Source organism: Schistocerca piceifrons, chromosome 9 (assembly GCF_021461385.2).
Source record: "Schistocerca piceifrons isolate TAMUIC-IGC-003096 chromosome 9, iqSchPice1.1, whole genome shotgun sequence".
Classification (NCBI taxonomy): domain Eukaryota; kingdom Metazoa; phylum Arthropoda; class Insecta; order Orthoptera; family Acrididae; genus Schistocerca; species Schistocerca piceifrons.
The window spans coordinates 139,109,091-139,127,355 of NC_060146.1; the positions used below are offsets into that span (position 1 = coordinate 139,109,091).

Sequence of the window (18,265 nt, forward strand, 5' to 3'; positions counted from 1 at the left end):
CCTCTATGATTTTTACCCTCCACGCTGCCCTCCAATGCTAAATTTGTGATCCCTTGATGCCTCAGGACATGTCCTACCAACCGATCCCTTCTTCTTGTCAAGTTGTGCCACAAACTTCTCTTCTCCCTAATCCTATTCAATATCTCCTCATTAGTTACGTGATCTACCACCTAATCTTCAACATTCTTCTGTAGCACCACATTTCGAAAGCTTCTACGAGGTGCATTCAAGTTCTAAGGACTCCGGATTTTTTCTCCGGACTGGAAAGAGATAGAAACATGCGCATTGTTTTAAAATGAGGCCGCATTCATTGTCAATACGTCCCAGAGATGGCAGCACCGTATGCAGATGGAATTTTACCGCCAGAAGCGAGAATGAGAACTGTTTTAAATACTTAAAATGGCGACGTTTTCCTTACTTGAACAGCGTGCAATCATTCGTTTTCTAAATTTGCGTGGTGTGAAACCAATTGAAATTCATTGACAGTTGAAGGAGACATGTGGTGATGAAGTTATGGATGTGTCGAAAGTGCGTTCGTGGGTGCGACAGTTTAATGAAGATAGAACATCGTGTGACAACAAACCGAAACAACCTCGGGCTCGCACAAGCCGGTCTGACGACACGATCGAGAAAGTGGAGAGAATTGTTGTGGGGGATCGCCGAATGACTGTTGAACAGATCGCCTCCAGAGTTGCCATTTCTGTGGGTTCTGTGCACACAATCCTGCATGACGACCTGAAAATGCGAAAAGTGTCATCCAGTGTTGACGGACGACCACATGGCTCCCCATGTGGCATGTTGCCAAGCAATGTTGACACGCAACAACAGCATGAATGGGACTTTCTTTCAGTCAGTTGTGACAATGGATGAGACGTGGATGCCATTTTTCAATCCAGAAACAAAGCGCCAGTCAGCTCAATGGAAGCACGCAGATTCACCGCCACCAAAAAAATGTTGGGTAACCGCCAGTGCTGAAGAAATGATGGTGTCCATGTTCTGGGACAGCGAGAGCGTAATCCTTACCCATTGCGTTCCAAAGGGCACTACAGTAACAGGTGCATCCTACGAAAATGTTTTGAAGCACAAATTCCTTCCTGCACCGCTACAAAAACGTCCAGGAAGGGCTGCGCGTGTGCTGTTTCACCAAGACAACGCACCCGCACATTGAGCTAACGTTACGCAACAGTTTCTTCATGATAACAACTTTGAAGTGATTCCTCATGCTCCCTACTCACCTGACCTGGCTCCTAGTGACTTTTGGCTTTTTCCAACAATGAAAGACACTCTCCGTGACTGCACATTCACCATCCGTGCTGCTATTGCCTCAGCGATTTTCCGGTGGTCAAAACAGACTCCTAAAGAAGCCTTCGCTGCTGCCATGGAATCATGGCATCAGCATTGTGAAAAATGTGTACGTCTGCAGGGCGATTACGTCGAGAAGTAACGCCAATTTCATCGATTTTGGGTGAGTAGTTAATTAGAAAAAAAATTGGAGGCCTTAGAACTTGAATGCACCTCGTATTCTCTTCTTGTCCAAACTATTTATTGTACACGTTTCACTTCCATACATGGCTACACTCCATACAAATACTTTCAGAAACGACCTCCTGACACTTAAATCTATACTCGATGTTAACAAATTTCTCTTCTTCAGAAACGCTTTCCTTGCCATTGCCAGTCTACATTTTATATCCTCTCTACTTCGACCATCATCATTTATTTTGCTCCCCAAATGGCTAAATTCCTTTACTACTTTAAGTGTCTCATTTCCTAATCTAATTCCCTCAGCATCACCCGACTTAATTCGACTACATTCCATTATCCTCATTTTGCTTTTGTTGATGTTCATCTTATACCCTCCTTTCAAGACACTGTCCATTCCGTACAACTGCTCTTCCAAGTCCTTTGCTGTTTCTGACAGAATTACAATTTCATTGGCGAACCTCAAAGTTTTTATTTCTTCTCCCTGGATTTTAATACCTACTCCAAATTTTTCTTTTGTTTCCTTTACTGCTTGCTCAATATACAGATTGAATAACATCGGGGAGAGGCTATAACCCTGTCTCACTCCCTTCCCAACCGCTGCTTCCCTTTCATGCCCCTCGACTCTTATAACTGCCATCTGGTTTCTGTACAAATTGTAAATAGCCTTTCGCTCCCTGTATTTTACCCCTGCCACCTTCAGAATTTGAAAGAGATTATGCCAATCAACATTGTCAAAAGCTTTCTCTAAGTCTACAAATGCTAGAAACGTAGGTTTGCTTTTCCTTAATCTTTCTTCTAAGATAAGTCGTAAGGTCAGTATTGCCTCACGTGTTCCAACATTTCTACAGAATCCAAACTGATCTTCCCCATGGTCGGCTTCTACCAGTTTTTCCATTCGTCTGTAAATAATTCGCGGTAGTATTTTGCAGCTGTGACTTATTAAACTGATAGTTCGGTAATTTTCACATCTGTCAACACCTGCTTTCTTTGGGATTGGAATTATTATATTCTTCTTGAAGTCTGAGGGTATTTCGCCTGTCTCATACCTCTTGCTTACCAGATGGTAGAGTTTTGTCAGGACTGGCTCTCCCAAGGCCGTCAGTAGTTCTAATGGAATGTTGTCTACTCCCGGAGCCTTGTTTCGACTCAGGTCTTTCAGTGCTCTGTCAAACTCTTCACGCAGTATCGTATCTCCCATTTCATCTTCATTTACATCCTCTTCCATTTCCATAATATTGTCCTCAAGTACATCGCCCTTGTATAGACCCTCTATATACTCCTTCCACTTTTCTGCTTTCCCCTCTTTGCTTAGAACTGGGTTTCCATCTGAGCTCTTGATATTCATACAAGTGGCTCTCTTTTCTCCAAAGGTCTCTTTAATTTTCCTGTAGGCTGTATCTATCTTACCCCTAGTGATATAAGCCTCTACATCCTTACATTTGTCCTCTAGCCATCCCTGCTTAGCCATTTTGCACTTCCTGTCGATCTCATTTTTGAGACGTTTGTATTCCTTTTTCCCTGCTTCATTCACTGCAGTTTTATATTTTCTCCTTTCATCAATTAATTTCAATGTTTCTTCTGTTACCCAAGGATTTCTACTAGACCTCGTCTTTTTACCTACTTGATCCTCTGCTACCTTCACTACTTCATCCCTCAGAGCTACCCATTCGTCTTCTACTGTACTTTTTCCCCCATTCCTGTCAATTTTTCCCTTATGCTGTCCCTGAAACTCTGTACAACCTCTGGTTTACTCAGTTTATCCAGGTCCCATCTCCTTAAATTCCCACCTTTTTGCAATTTCTTCAGTTTTAATCTACAGTTCATAACCAACAGATTGTGGTCAGAGTCCACATCTGCCCCTGGAAATGTCCTACAATTTAAAACCTGGTTCCTAAATCTCTGTCTTACCGTTATATAATCTATCTGATACCTTCAAGTATCTCCAGGATTCTTCCATGTATACAACCTTCTTTTATGGTTCTTGAACCAAGTGTTAGCTATTATTAAGTTATGCTCTGTGCAAAATTCTACCAGACGGCTTCGTCTTTCATTTCTTAGCCCCAATCCATATTCACCTCCTATGTTTCCTTCTCTCCCTTTTCCTACTGTTGAATTCCAGTCACCCATGACTATTAAATTTTCGTCTCCCTTCACTACCTGAATAATTTCTTTTATCTCATCATACATTTCTTCAATTTCTTCATCATCTCCAGAGCTAGTTGGCATATAAACTTGTACTACTGTAGTAGGTATGGGCTTCATGTCTATCTTGGCCACTATAATACGTTCACTATGCTGTTTGTAGTAGCTTACCCACACTCCTATTTTGTTATTCATTATTAAACCTACTCCTGCATTACCCCTATTTGATTTTGTATTTATAACCCTGTATTCACCTGACCAGAAGTCTTGTTCCTCCTGCCACCGAACTTCACTAATTCCCACTATATCTAACTTTAACCTATCCATTTCCCTTTTTAAATTTTCTAACCTACCTGCCCGATTAAGGGATCTGACATTCCACGCTCCGATCCGTAGAACACCAGTTTTCTTTCTCCTGATAACGACGTCCTCTTGAGTAGTCCCCGCCCGGAGATCCGAATGGGGGACTATTTTACCCAAGAGGACGCCATCATCATTTAACCATACAGTAAAGCTGCATGCCCTCGGGAAAAATTACGGCTGTAGTTTCCCCTTGCTTTCAGCCGTTCGCAGTACCACAACAGCAAGGCCGTTTTGGTTAGTGTTACAAGGCTAGATCAGTCAATCATCCAGACTGTTGCCCCTGCAACTACTGAAAAGGCTGCTGCCCCTCTTCAGGAACCACACGTTTGTCTGGCCTCTCAACAGATACCCCTCCGTTGTGGTTGCACCTATGGTACGGCTATCTGTATCATTGAGGCACGCAAATCTCCCCACCAACAGCAAGGTCCATGGTTCATGGTTCATTAACTTGGGACATCTATTAGGCAGTTTTATAGTCATTCCGATGTTAAATAGCATTTCATCATGTTTATTTATGTACACAAATGGTGCATTGTGACATATTTACATGCCTATCATGTGAATTAAAGGTACAGGCTCTCCATGTGTTCTGAAATGGCAGAATTCATCACATACCAATTCTTCCTAGTGTGATTATCTTCCATACATGTGCACTTATACTGGAGACCTTTAATTTCATTTACTTTGCTTGGTGAAGAAATAGCACCTTAGTGCTATTTCAAATTGCTTTTCTCTAAGTGAAACTTTTCATATATTTTAATGAAGAGTAATTGTTAAAATTTGCAAAATGCCTCTGAGCAATTACCTGGTGTCACGACTTAGTGTAAGACTTGCACTCGTGTTGCCATTCTATGTATACATTCAATGTCCCCTACAAGTCCTACCCAGTATGGGTCTCATACACTTCAACAGAAGATAAACGGCATGAGTATTTTGTAAGCGGACTTCCTAGGATTGACTATATTTTCTTAACATTCTACTAATGAACAAAAGTCTGATAGTTGCTTCATATGCAACTGAGTCTATGTGGGCATTCATATTCCCGCAAATTGTTACAACCTGATATTTGTATGAGTTGACCAACTCCAACTGTCACCCACTGGTATTGTAATCATAGGACCCTTGGTATTTTTCTTAAGTGAAAAATTTTATGTTCTTTAACACTGTTGTCACTACTAATGTTTTGATTTTTGAAGTTTTAAGTTCAAACTTTGAAAATTCACTTTTGGTAAAACATATGTTTTAAAACTATTGGGGACAGAGGCGAAATCAAATGAAAGCTCTGTTACATCCCTAGTGTACACTTGGAAACTGCTAACTAATTTTCCCATATCTGATCATGATGCACAAGAGAATACTTTTTGCACCCAATACCTTTGGGGGGGGGGGGGGGGGGGGGGGGAAATAAAGAGTAAATATCAGGAAGGCTTTATATTCAGGTCCTGGATACAATTTCCTCCTCAAGTTTTCAATCCAAGAATATGTTGGCACTATACCTCCAGTCCTCACATCTCTCTGCCATCTTCTTCACTTCTGTGTAGGAGTTACAGTCAAAATAATTTTGTAAGTTGATCTGTATACTTCAGCTGTGGTCTTCCTCTGGTTGTTTTTCCATTGACAGGTCCTTGTTTTATTGGTTTTAGGAGTTCTTCATGTATCAATAGGCGACACATAATCTGAGGTTTTCCTTCTAGAGGGTTGGGTTGTTTGGGGAAGGAGACCAGACAGCAAGGTCACCGGTCTCATCGGTTTACAGAAGTATGGGGAAGGAAGTCGGCCGTGACCTTTCAAAGGAACCATCCCGGCATTTTCCTGGAGCGATTTAGGGAAATCACAGAAAATCTAAATCAGGATGGCCGGACGCGGGATTGAACCGTCGTCGTTTTTCCTTCTAGAATACTGTTCCACAATCCCCTTTTCTCCCCCCAGAGGGCCTTGTCATTTATGTATTATCAGTCCATTTTGTTTTCAGGATGTGCTTGTTACACCATATCTTGAAAGAATTCCATCTTTTTTTTCCTCATTTACCATAGCTCAAGTCTCACAGCCATACACTGCTACACACCAAATAAATGCTTCCAGAAACATTTTCCTTATTTGTAGGCTGTTACCTTTAGAGGATCTATTGTCATCTTTTAATGCACACAAGTACTGATTATTTTTTGCACTTCATCACCACAGTCACTATGTGTTTTAATGGTGCACACATTCTCCTGTACTCTCAGCAGACAGGCCTCCTGCCTGTTTATCGAACAGCTTAGTTACTGTTCACTACTCAGCGTTCTCAACATTTGGTAAAAGTGTTAACTGTTTCCTTATTTTATATAATCTTTAACTCAATACTGGTTCACAAGCACTAACAATCTTGTGTGATGATGTGTGTTTTAATCTAAGGCAGTAAACAAAAAATAATGGTGAACACACCACTCTTTGTTAGTTTGATTCACACCACTAATTAGATAACACATGATGCAAACCTAGTTAACATGATCTTGGTCCACTTTTGGATATCAATACAGCACCAATTATCCACAGCATGCATCTGAGAAATCCTTGCTAGATTCCTTCAGCTATGTGGCATATGATGTCTATGCAAAGGTCACACAATTCCCACAAATAATAGACCAGTGGTTTGTGAGCATGGAGTTTGCACCTGACAGAATGATCCATTCATCCAGGTGACACATTTATATTGAGCCACAGAATAATGCTGGTGATCCTCGACCCATTGCAACCATTACTGATGTGTTGGTTCAACATGGAAACACATAGGTGTCACCTTCTGCAGAGCCCCACATTCAACATTGTGTGATGAACAGCTTGCTCAGAAAATCCCATGCCTGCACCAGCACTGTACTCTGTCCTCAGCTCTGCCATAGATCACTTTACATAGCAGATGAGCCCCTGACCTCCACGGACTGGGATGAGGCATGAACATCTTTTCGGGTACTTGTGGTTTGACCGTTATTCAACCACTTTTCCCAGAGGCTCATCACAGTAGCAATCAAACACCCAACCAGCTTCACTATTTCTGAAATGCTCGTTCGGTGGTGCTGGGCTGTAACAATCTGCCCTTTGTCAAAATCGCTTCTGTCAGTGTATTTCCCAATTTGGGAAACATATCATCACTAGAATAATTCCCCATTTGTCTCTTCTCTATTTTAATTATTTCCCTACTGTGTCACATGCCCATAATACCTCCAGGTACCATTTAGTCTCACTAGTGTTCCGGCTCATCAATATATCTGCTTCTACATCTACATGATACTTTCCACTGTACCAGTTATTGGGGATTCTCCCTGCTCCATTCACATGTGGAGCACAGGAAAAATCTTGAAACTTCCATAATAGACTTTCTCGGGATAGTTTACGTCTGTCTTCAAGAACTTCTAGTTCAGTTCCTTCAGTATCTCTGTGATACTCTCCCACAGATCAAACCAACCTGTAACCATTCATGATGCCCTTCTCTGTATACATTCAATATCCCCTGTTATTACTATTTGGTACGGATCTCACACACTTGAGCAGTGTTCTAGAATTGGTTGCATGAGTGATTTGTAAGCAATCACCTTTGCAGACTGATTGAATTCCCCCCCCCCCCCCCCCCAGTATTCTACCAATACATCAAAGTCTACCACCTGCTTTACCCATGATTGAGCCTATGTGATCATTCCATTTCACATCCCTACAAAGTACTACACCCAGGAAGTCATGTGGGTTGACCAATTCCAGCCGTGACTCACTGATATTTTTTCTTGTGAAGTGCACAATTTTACATTTTTGAACCTTCAAAGCAAGTTGCCAATCACTGCACCACTTTGAAATTTTATCAAGATCTGACTGAATTTTTATGCAGCTTCTTACAGATAGTACATCATTACACATAACTGCATAACCTGCAAAAAGTCTGAGGTTACTATTGTCTGCAAGGTCACTAATATACAACATGAACAACAAGGGTCCCAACACACTTCCCTAGGGTGCACCTAAAGATACTTCTAAATCTGATGATGATTCTCAATCCAAGACAACATAGTGCATTCTATCTACAAAAAGCCATCAATCCAGTCACAAATTTCACTTGATACCCCACATGATCATACTTTTGAAAATAAACATAGGTATGATACTGAGTCAAATGCTTTTCAGAAATCAAGAAATACTGCACCCACTTGCCTGCCTTAATCCAAAGCTTTCAGTATGTCAAGTGAGGAAAGTACGAGTTGAGTTTCTCATGATCAATGTTGTCAGAACCTGTGCTGGTTGGCACTGAGGTGGTCATTCTGTTCAAGATAATTCATTATGTTTGAGCTCAGCATATGTTCTAAGATTCTAGAACAAATTGATGTCAAGCATGGGTTTGTGGATCACTTCTAATCCTCTTCTTGCAGATGGGTGTGACCTGTGCTTTTCTCCACGAACTGCACATAGTATTTTGTTCCAGAGATGTACAGTAGATTAGAGTTAGAAAAGGGGCTCTCGACAGCATTGATATTAATACTTATTTCATTCATCTTTTCAGTGGTACAAGAATTAAATTTGGGCAATCTGCCTGCACTTTCCTTTGGAAAAGACCATTTGAAGACTGAGTTAAGCATTTTAGTTTTTGCTATGCTACCCTCAGTTTCAGTTCCTGCCTCCTTCACAAGGGACTGGACAATTAACTTTGGTGCCACTAACAGCCTTTACATATAAGCAGAATTTCTTTGGGTTTTGTGAAATATCATTTGACAATATTCTGCTACAGTATTCTGCTGATATCACTGTTGCAGCCATTACTATTTGTTTCCCGTATACTGATATTTACAGACCAATACATAAAGTGTCAGACGTATTGAGAAAGGATAGCACTCATCAAAACAAGAAAAGTACGTGCAATAAACATGGATTCGGAAAGGCTTGCTCACTGAGATGTGAACTCTTGTTCATAGTGGCCAAAGACATTCAGATGTGGATATGAACACAGTTGCTGCTTGGATCTCTATCAATAATGTCAACAGTGTGTTCTGATGTAGCAGAGCATTTTAATATCATTCTGTATCATAGTAGTCAAAGTACACAACATTCCAAACTTTAAGCAGTCTGTACTCAGTTGTGTGATCACACTGGGTTGTTTGTGTTGTTGCACAATAAATTACTCACAACCCTGGGTACGAAATAACACTAGTCAGTACAGAGGTGGGGGTATTAACTTTACTCCTGGAAGGACCCAATGATACTACAACACACAAATATACAGTCACTTTAATACAACTTGAGCAAGATGAAACACTTAACTTTGCAACAATCCACATCCCCAGGAATGTCATTGGACAATAAGGTATCACTATACGGAACAAGATGCTAGTCTCTTCTCACAAAGTACAACTGACTATAAACACTTATACGGAGTTCTGTCTAATACAACTGTCTTACTGCTGGCTTGGTAGAGGGGCCATGCTGCCGTCTTCAACAATAGTTACTAACTGGGCTGAGTGGTACTGTGCTCAGTTGTGAGTCAGTGAGCTGATGTAGTGGCATACAGAATCTCCCTTGGTGTGTCTATGCCACCATCTCTCATTTGTCATTGCTTCTGTCAGCGACTATGTTTAACTTTGGTTCCATCAGGGAAAAAAAATGTAAGTTAATATGGATGAGTAAAAAAATAGACCTGTAATGTTCAGATACAGCATTAGTAGTGTCATGCTTGACACAGTCACATCATTTGAATATCTAGGCGCATCACAAAAGCTAAATGAAATGGAACAAACATCTAAGCACTGTGGAAGGGAAAGTAAACAGCTGACTTTGGTTTATTGGAAGAATTTTGAGAAAGTGTGATTCATCTGTAAAGGCAACTGCATACAGGACACTAGTGTGTGTTACTCTTGAGTACTGCTACAGTGTTTGAGATCCCTATCAGTTTGGATTAATGTAATACATCAAAGCAATTCAGAAGTGGGCTGCTAGATTTGTTACCGGTAGTTTCAAACAACACGTATGTATTACAGAGATGCTTCAGGAACTCAAATGGGAATCCCTCGAGAGAAGGCAATGTTCTTTTCCAGGAATACTATCAAGACAATTTAGAGAACCAGCTTTTGAAGCTGAGTGTAGAACTATTCTACTGCCGCCAACATACATTTCGTCTAAGGACCACAAACATGAGTTGCAAGAAATCTGGGCTCATACGGAGGCATATTGACAGTCATTTTCCCTTCACTCTATTTGCAAGGGGAACAGGAACAAAAATGACTAATAGTGGTACATGGAACATTCGACCATATGCAATAAAGTGGCTTGAAGAGTATATATGTAGTTGGAGATGTACAAATCTTACCTTGGCACCTTGCTCTTTAGACGACACTACATGTATTGTGATGTCTACCTCCTTACGCAGATGACTTAATTTTTATGTTTACTGTTATTGGGGGGGGGGGGGGGGGGGGGGTGGTTGTATTCACAAATGGTTCAATTCATTTTCTTTTCTCTTCTCAACCACTGGAATTGAAGCCTACTATGCCATAATGATATGGCAGACTTGATTTTTTTTTTTTTTTTTTTTTTTTTTTTTGCTATGGTTCAGCAAATGGAAGGGGGCTGCAGTCCATGCCCTCGATGTTGAAAAATATCAGTCTGACACAGAACAAAAGAATAAGCTATTACAGCCAATCTTGCAGTGTCTTATTGTCACAATCTCACTCATTTTACACATCAGAGATGATATGCTACAATTACTGCACAAAATTCCTGAAACAGTGCATGAATACTAGCAGCAACAGAACACACGAGACATTCCCTCATCTGCATGGTACTTTGTGTACAATTTCTGTATGTGTACCGTCTTCAATGCTGTCAGGCCACTGGGTCACAAGATCACCACGGCAGACTGTACTTCTATAAGCAACTCTTGCAAAAGCTGTGTGCACATCAGGTGGCTACTGCGTCCACCAGAGTCACTATCTGTGTGAAGGAGATTTTCTCCAGTCTGCAGGCGATGGGTTGGTTTTTCCCCAATCCTCCTAAATAGTTACTGTTATAACCTTTAATCACCAATAACTGCGTGGATATTCAAACACACTCACTTAGAAACAATAGCTCATTACATGATAACAACTCAGTATCTCTTATTCGACTGCCGTGCCGTGACATGCGGCCGGTGCCGTTCGTAGCTAGGTGGCGCTCCCGCGCTCAGCCGAGTTGCGGAGCGCCTCTATCACCGTTTGCATGTACTGTCGTGGCGGCACTGTTAAATGTCGTGGCACTGTCACAACAGTTACGGCCAGAGACCACACAGCTGGTTTATAGGTTTGCGGTTCACCTGAAGGCCAATGCTTTCTAACATCCTCTTGACAGGAACTTCTGAAGGTCCAGCCTGAAATTTCTATTAGTGGAAACTGGAAATGGCCAATGAAAACACCTATATTAGAGCTCCTGATTCTGATCAACTGAAAGGCCTTAATGCTATAACAATTTTGGGGAGAGTTTGGAAGTTCACTAATTCATCTACTGGCCAGCCCCCACAGGGTTGAGGTGCAAGCTGTAGGCTCTGTAGCGTGGAGTTCCTGTTCTGAAGTCAGAAGTTATTGACCATTTTTTACCAAGAAAGCTATTTTTCATATACAGAAAGAGTACAATCTGGAATTATTGGGCAGTTTTCTTTTGGTTTCTTTGAAGTTATTCTAGGTGACTGTTGATGTTGGGAGAGAGTGCAAATACTCTATAGCAAGAGGCACTTTATAATGCAACTTGGAGCCATTAGCTGGCTGGAAATAAGAGTTCACTGCGCATAGCAGACCCAGCGAGGTTTAATTGGAGAAAATAAATTTCATTCGCTTCCATGAAAATTTTTGAGTGTGTCTACTGTACTACTGTTTTGAAGTTGTTGAGATTTTTCCAGAAGTTCTGAGGAGCCAGCTGGAGGGGTGTACTGGAGCGTTAGCAGTTTGTATATTCCAGTCCAGTGGTCACATCTCAGAATCTTCCAGAGAGTAGTTAGGATGACAGCAGGAATTTTAATTATTGACTTTGTAATAATCAGAAATTGAACCATGTCTAATGAAAAACATCACCAGGAACCCAGTATGCCAGTGTAGAAAATTAAAGTGGATCCACCAATAAATGTTTCTTGTTTTGTTTTGTTTTAGGCACAAAAAACAACTGAGGCCATATGCGCCCAAGTCAAAACTATAGAACACAAACACACAGATGATGGAAATTACTATAAGTCAGTCCAAATGGACAGAATAAGAGACAGCTACACAAGGCACGTGGAAAAAGGGCTAAAGGAACACCAGACAAAAATGGAGATCCAAAACTAAAAATTAAATGGCCTTCGCCATATTGATTCGGCGGATAAAAAGTAAAACACTGGTGACAGCCCACGCGTCATTCGCTAAAACAGCTGATAAATCAGATGGCAAACCCAAGATTGAATGTAAATTGATAAGAAAGGGGCATTCCAGCAGCTAGTGGTGGACAGTTAAAATTTGGGAGTGATGCATACAAAGTGGTGGGGCAGCGCCACTGAGCAAATGACGATGGCTAAAAAGGCAGTGCCCAATATGCAGCTGAATTAAAATAATCTCCTCCCAGTGGGAGTGCAGAGAGGAGGTCATCCGAGGTGCCAGGAGAGGCTTAATAAGACGAAGCTTATTCCCGTGAAGGGAGCACCATTGACATCACCTCCTGACAGACGGCAATGCAGAGATAATCGGAGGGAATAGAGGTACTCGCAGGCTGAGGTACGAGGACTGCAGCCTTGGCAGCAGCGTCAGCAGCTTTGTTTCTTGGCAGACCAACATGACCAGGGACCCACAGAAACATGACATCGGCTCCACCAAGAGTTAGCAAGTGACAGTTTTCCTGGACCCGCTGCACTAAGGGATGAGCAGTGTACAGAGCACATAGACCTGAGGGCACTGAGTGAGTCTGAGCAGAGGACACAATTGGGAAGGCTGTGTCACCGGATGTACTCCACGGCCTGATACAAGGCGAAGAGCTCGGCTGTGAATACTGAGGAGTGGTCCGGAAGCTGATATCGAAAGACATGGGTGCCAATGATGAAGCCACACCAGACCCCACGGTCAGTCCAAGAGCCACGAATGTATACAAAGGTACTAGCGCTAAGTTCCATGCGAAGGTCGTGAAACTGAAGGCGTTAGACCGAGGCTGGAGTAGTGTCCTTAGGAAGCAAATGAAGGCCTAGGTTAACATGGGCTTCACAAAGTGCAAAAACATGAATAAACGGATTGACCATGGCAAAGGACTGACTGTCGTCAGAATGTGAAACCACAAGGAACAGCGGTGCAGCAGGAAGAGTCTTCAAATCAGTAGCCTCATTATGTTTATGTTTTGTTGACATCAATGGAGAGGATGAGTGACTCATCGTGAGGAAATCCCCCGTGACTGCCAGTGTCTCTGATGGCCCGCTTTTTCCAACTGGGGCCCCCTTCACAAGGGGGCACACACCTCAGGTCACACCTCCCGAACACCTGACAGAGGGACCAATAGGCAATCTGGGAAGGCAGCAACTGAGACAATCACCCCGCCCTGGGCCTGGCCTGTACCAGGCGGGTACATGCGAACCCTACCTGTCGACCCGGGGCTGGGAATTACACGTTACCCAGTCACCTTTTACGCGTTAGACACTCATGAGGGCACAGGGAGGAAGAAGAAAAAAAGAGGAGCCTCAAATACCGAAGTGGAGGAATGAGAGGAGAGGGGAAACAAAGAAAGGAAGTGAGAGCTAAAAAGAAAGTTGAGACTGTTTGCAGGTCAGCGACAGAATGCACAACATTCCCAATAATACCCCAAGGGAGTGGAAAAAGAATAGCAAGAGGATAGACATGCAGCACGGAAGGGAAAAAGTGCTGTAAAGGCTGGGGCCCTATGGTAGCCAAGCACGAATCCGCCAAAGAGTGGCAAGCCCCGTGGGGGAATAAATGCTCTTGATTACCTCTGCAGAGCAATATGTCATGCAATTTGTCTCACGCACCATACTTAGCTGTGAGTTAATGAGTTCTGATGGTGGTTGCAAGTGTGATTTAACACCACAGAAGCTCTGAGAGGGGTCAAAAGGAGTATTTCAGGCAGTTTGAATTCTCATAATCATCCTGAATGGGTTGATAAAAATGTGCAAGTAAGCGCAGAAAGATGAAATAAATATTATTTCACAATCCACGAACAATTTTTTTATTGTAAATAAATTATTTGGGCTTATCTGCTACAGAGATTAAATGGGTAGTGTTACACAGATTTTCTTATTAATGTATTATCTACCCTACTGGAGTATGTGCCACATAGGCAAAGCCTACAGGTGTGGTTCATGCAAAGGGTTCACCAGTACATTTTTGCAGCAGTGCATTTGAACATCTGGTGCTGAAGTTCCGGGACTGCTGGAGCGCCCCCCCCCCCCCCCCCCCCCCCCCCCCCCCCCCAGACTTGATCTCCTTGTTTTCCAGACTTTTAGACACTTGCAATCATTATTCAGTAACATTCCAGCCAACAACAATAAGCCTACAGTACAGTGTCTTCAATATGGGCCAGCATGCACACCAACAATCAGGTCCAGCTTCAAAGAAATTGCGATTTCTAATGCTGGAGGGGAAAAAGGATGCACTGTTACAAAGAGTCATCCACGGAGGCATTCCTTCAAACAAGTGATCTGATCTCACAAAGTATGTATTTCCAGAACCACATTCAATACAGTTGTTTCTTTGTTTGTACGAGTACTGCCATCACTATACTTTTTTCTGTTTTTAACAGTTGTTCCAGACACAAGCAACTTGCCCACATACATGGTTCTACAGAACACATACATCATAAATAAATTAATTATAGTGGATTAAGACTTTCAAAACTTCTGAATAAGGCAGCTCTGACTCTTTCATGTTTGTCAAATTTTTCTGGGGACGGGAATTTATGAAACATATTAGTTTTGTCACAATTTGACAAAACAAGAGAATGGAGAAATCAGAAAAAAGAGGTGCAAACATTATCTAAACAACACACCAAGCAAGCACAATAATGCAAAACTGTCAAATGTTGATTGCCCACAAAATGTAGCCATGTTGAATCCACATCTTAAATGAGGCACTTTAAAGGGCCATTATTCCAAAAGTATAGGCACATATTATGGCTTTCAGACTTAAAATAACAACACATAAAAATGTTATAACTTCAAGTTGAACAAATATATAATTCAAGGAATACGCAAATACATGAAAGTCACAGATCAAAGTAAATGGAGTAAGACGTGTGTACACTATAACAGTCAAATCATAAATTGAGTCCAAGTCTAGCTGTCACTGGCTGGCTGGTCATTTAGGTGGCGCTGCTGCTGCATGGCTGGCAGACAGCGCCGCATGTAAAGGATGCACGTAATCTGCGCGGCGGGCACCTTGAAAGATTGGTGAGTCACAACAAAAAACAGTCAGATTTTATCATCTCATTACAAAAAAATGAGATGCAATGATGTTGGCTTACAGGAGCCAAAACAAGTCTGGGTGACAAAAGATCTTAAGATGGCAGATAATTTATTCTTCCTCCTTTCTTGATAAAGGAGCTGCTGTTTTCCAACTGTTATTTTTGAGATACTCCCCAAATTATAACAAACAACATAATAGTTCATATTAATAATACTTACTGGCTCCTGTTTGACGGTAACCCCATCACAGGCAGAACTAGTATGTTGTTCAGGGGCAGTCTCCTGCAAGAAAAACACAACTGAAGGCAAACTACAAAGAACAAACTGACAATAACGCATAAACTAGAAAATAAGGTACAAAGTTCTGTATCTGTAGGCTGGGAAATTCTTGCCTCCTTTAATAGTTATTTATTTTCTTGTTTATTTATTTTGCTGAACTTCAACAAATTTATAACTCTTGGATGGAAGTTGACAATTAAGCCAGTCTTTAACTGTTCTGTATCTATGTAGATTCAGTCAATAGGAGACTTGAGATTCTGTATGCCAGAATCTAATTATCTTTTTTAAAAAAAAATTGCCCTTGGATATAATATAGGGCAGGAAAATGGAATTTTTTCAGAAATTCAAATTGAAATGAAAAGAATATCTCATTAGCCACTCATTCTATAACTATTTATTTATTGTTTGTTGCAGCAAATCATTTTTAGGGCACTGTTTGCAAATATGATATACAAGAAGCCAGGTTAACGTAAGTAATTTATAATTACAGTACATACTGAGACTACATGATCAACAAAGATGAGAGTAAATAATAGGATAAAGCAACACATTTAACACATAATTATACAAGTAACAATTCTTGATACATCTGGCTTACTTATAGTGCTGTTTCACAGGTTCAGAGACAGAGGACAGTAGAAGCAATTGTCAAGCAAGACTGTTTCAACTACATTTAAATGTATTTAATGTTGGTATGCATTTTAAGCAAGAATTGTTATATAACTCCAGTATGACATATACCTCTTTACATTAATTTGTATTTCGTCCTGGAAAATGCTGTTAGCACTGTATTTTGGGACTCATCACACTGAGCTAAAGCTTTTAGCATGCAGAAGCATGTAATATGACTCATTTGTGGTGTAAATTCAAGAACACTGTGTAGAAACATGTTCAAAGAACTTTACATTATAACCACTGCTTCTCAGTATAATTTATTCCTTAATGAATTTTGTTGCAAGTAATATATCTCTCTGTTTCCAACCAAAGCTCAATGTATAGTGTCAATACTAGGAATAAGAACACTCTACATAAAGACCTAAACTCACTTACCATGGTCCAGAAAAGGGTCCAATATTTCGGAACACACATTTTGAATAAATTGCCAGCAACCATAAAAAACTTGGTTTCAGATAAAGAACAGTTTTAAACAGAGTTTGAAAGACTTTTTGATAGACAACTCCTTCTACTCTATAGATGAATGTCTTAACATGGACTAGATTAAGTAAAAATGCCTGTTAGATTTCAGTTTCGACAACACTTGGTCACAACAGTCAAGATTAGGTATTAGTGAATGATAAATTTATTACAAGGACATAACTATGTTTCATTCTGATAAGAGTGTAAATTCTGTAAATATTAGCACGTCTGGTTTACTGTAATGTATTCACCTATTTTGACAATCTCATGGCAAATGATCAGGGTGGTGAGTATTATATTCTGATGTTTTATATATATTTTTTTTTTATTTTATACTTTCTAATTTGTTCCATACTCACACGAATCATCTAATTTTTTGGGTCTATGGAACAAAAACTTAATCTAATCCATGAAACCAAGTTCAACAGATGTACCCTATCATAATATACCATCAAATGTCCTCTATTCTTGAAGAGTAATTGGTACAACCATAGCACCACAATATAATTAGTAGGTGAACAATCCCGTGTTGTATATATAGAGAAGCTGTAGGTTATTGAAAATAAAAAATTTTCTCTTAATAATGCAAGATACTAGTTTGCAGCTTTTTTTTTAAAAAAAATACAGTAATGGTAACTATCTTCAAATAATAGCAAAAGCTAGTTAAATTCATATTAGATTTTAAAATATTTATCTTTTTCAGAAATGCTTTTGTTGTTTCTGCAGTTTTGTATTTTATGTCTTGCACATTGTCACTTTTCATCTACAACTTTTAGTGTCTTATTTCCTAGTCTAATGTTGTTTGAGGGACTTACAATATATCAAGGTTCAACGGGGGGGGGGGGGGGGGGGGGGGGGGGGGGGACCTTAACTCAGCTGCTAATTTTGTGTACTAAAGTTTTCTGATCCCAAAAGCAAGCAATATGAATTATTTGTTGTGTGAACTCACAAACAACCTGCAGAGGACTGTTTAAGGAACTGGAGATACTGACTACTGCTTCCCAATGTATTTTATTCCTTAGTGAAATTTGTCATTAAAAATGTCCTTTTTTTTCTCAAACTAATAGCTCAATTTATGAAATCAATAATAGAAATAAGAATGATGTTCACAAAGATTTAAAGTCACTTACTTTGTTTCAGAAAGGTGTCCATTATTCAGCAATACACATTTTCAAATTTTCAATAACATGCTAGCAGCCATAAAAAGTTTAACTAATAATAAAGTTCTATCTCAGAAGACTCTAAAGGATTCATTGGTGGCCAACTCCTTCAACTCCATAGGTGAATTTCTTAGCACAACTGATTGATGCACGCACATCACTAATAATATCACATAATGCGAATATTGTAAAGGAATACTGAAATCAGAACTGTGTAATTGTTTTTTGCTTTACTACTCTCAATTTCTGTGTCTCCCATGACTGTCTAGGGACCTATATGTCAGCAGGGTAC

General features: G+C 40.5%; 1 protein-coding gene across 7 annotated transcripts in view; it reads right to left on the reverse strand.

Annotated features, from left to right (window-relative positions):
- LOC124717375 (zinc finger protein 501-like) overlaps positions 1-18,265 on the reverse strand; it is a 442,600-nt gene that overhangs the window by 414,505 nt on the left and 9,830 nt on the right. For all 7 annotated transcript variants that reach the window (XM_047244212.1, XM_047244217.1, XM_047244213.1 and 4 more), the window contains exon 2: positions 15,617-15,679. In XM_047244212.1, the coding sequence (XP_047100168.1) occupies positions 15,617-15,679 (63 nt within the window). The remainder of the gene's footprint in view (positions 1-15,616; positions 15,680-18,265) is intronic.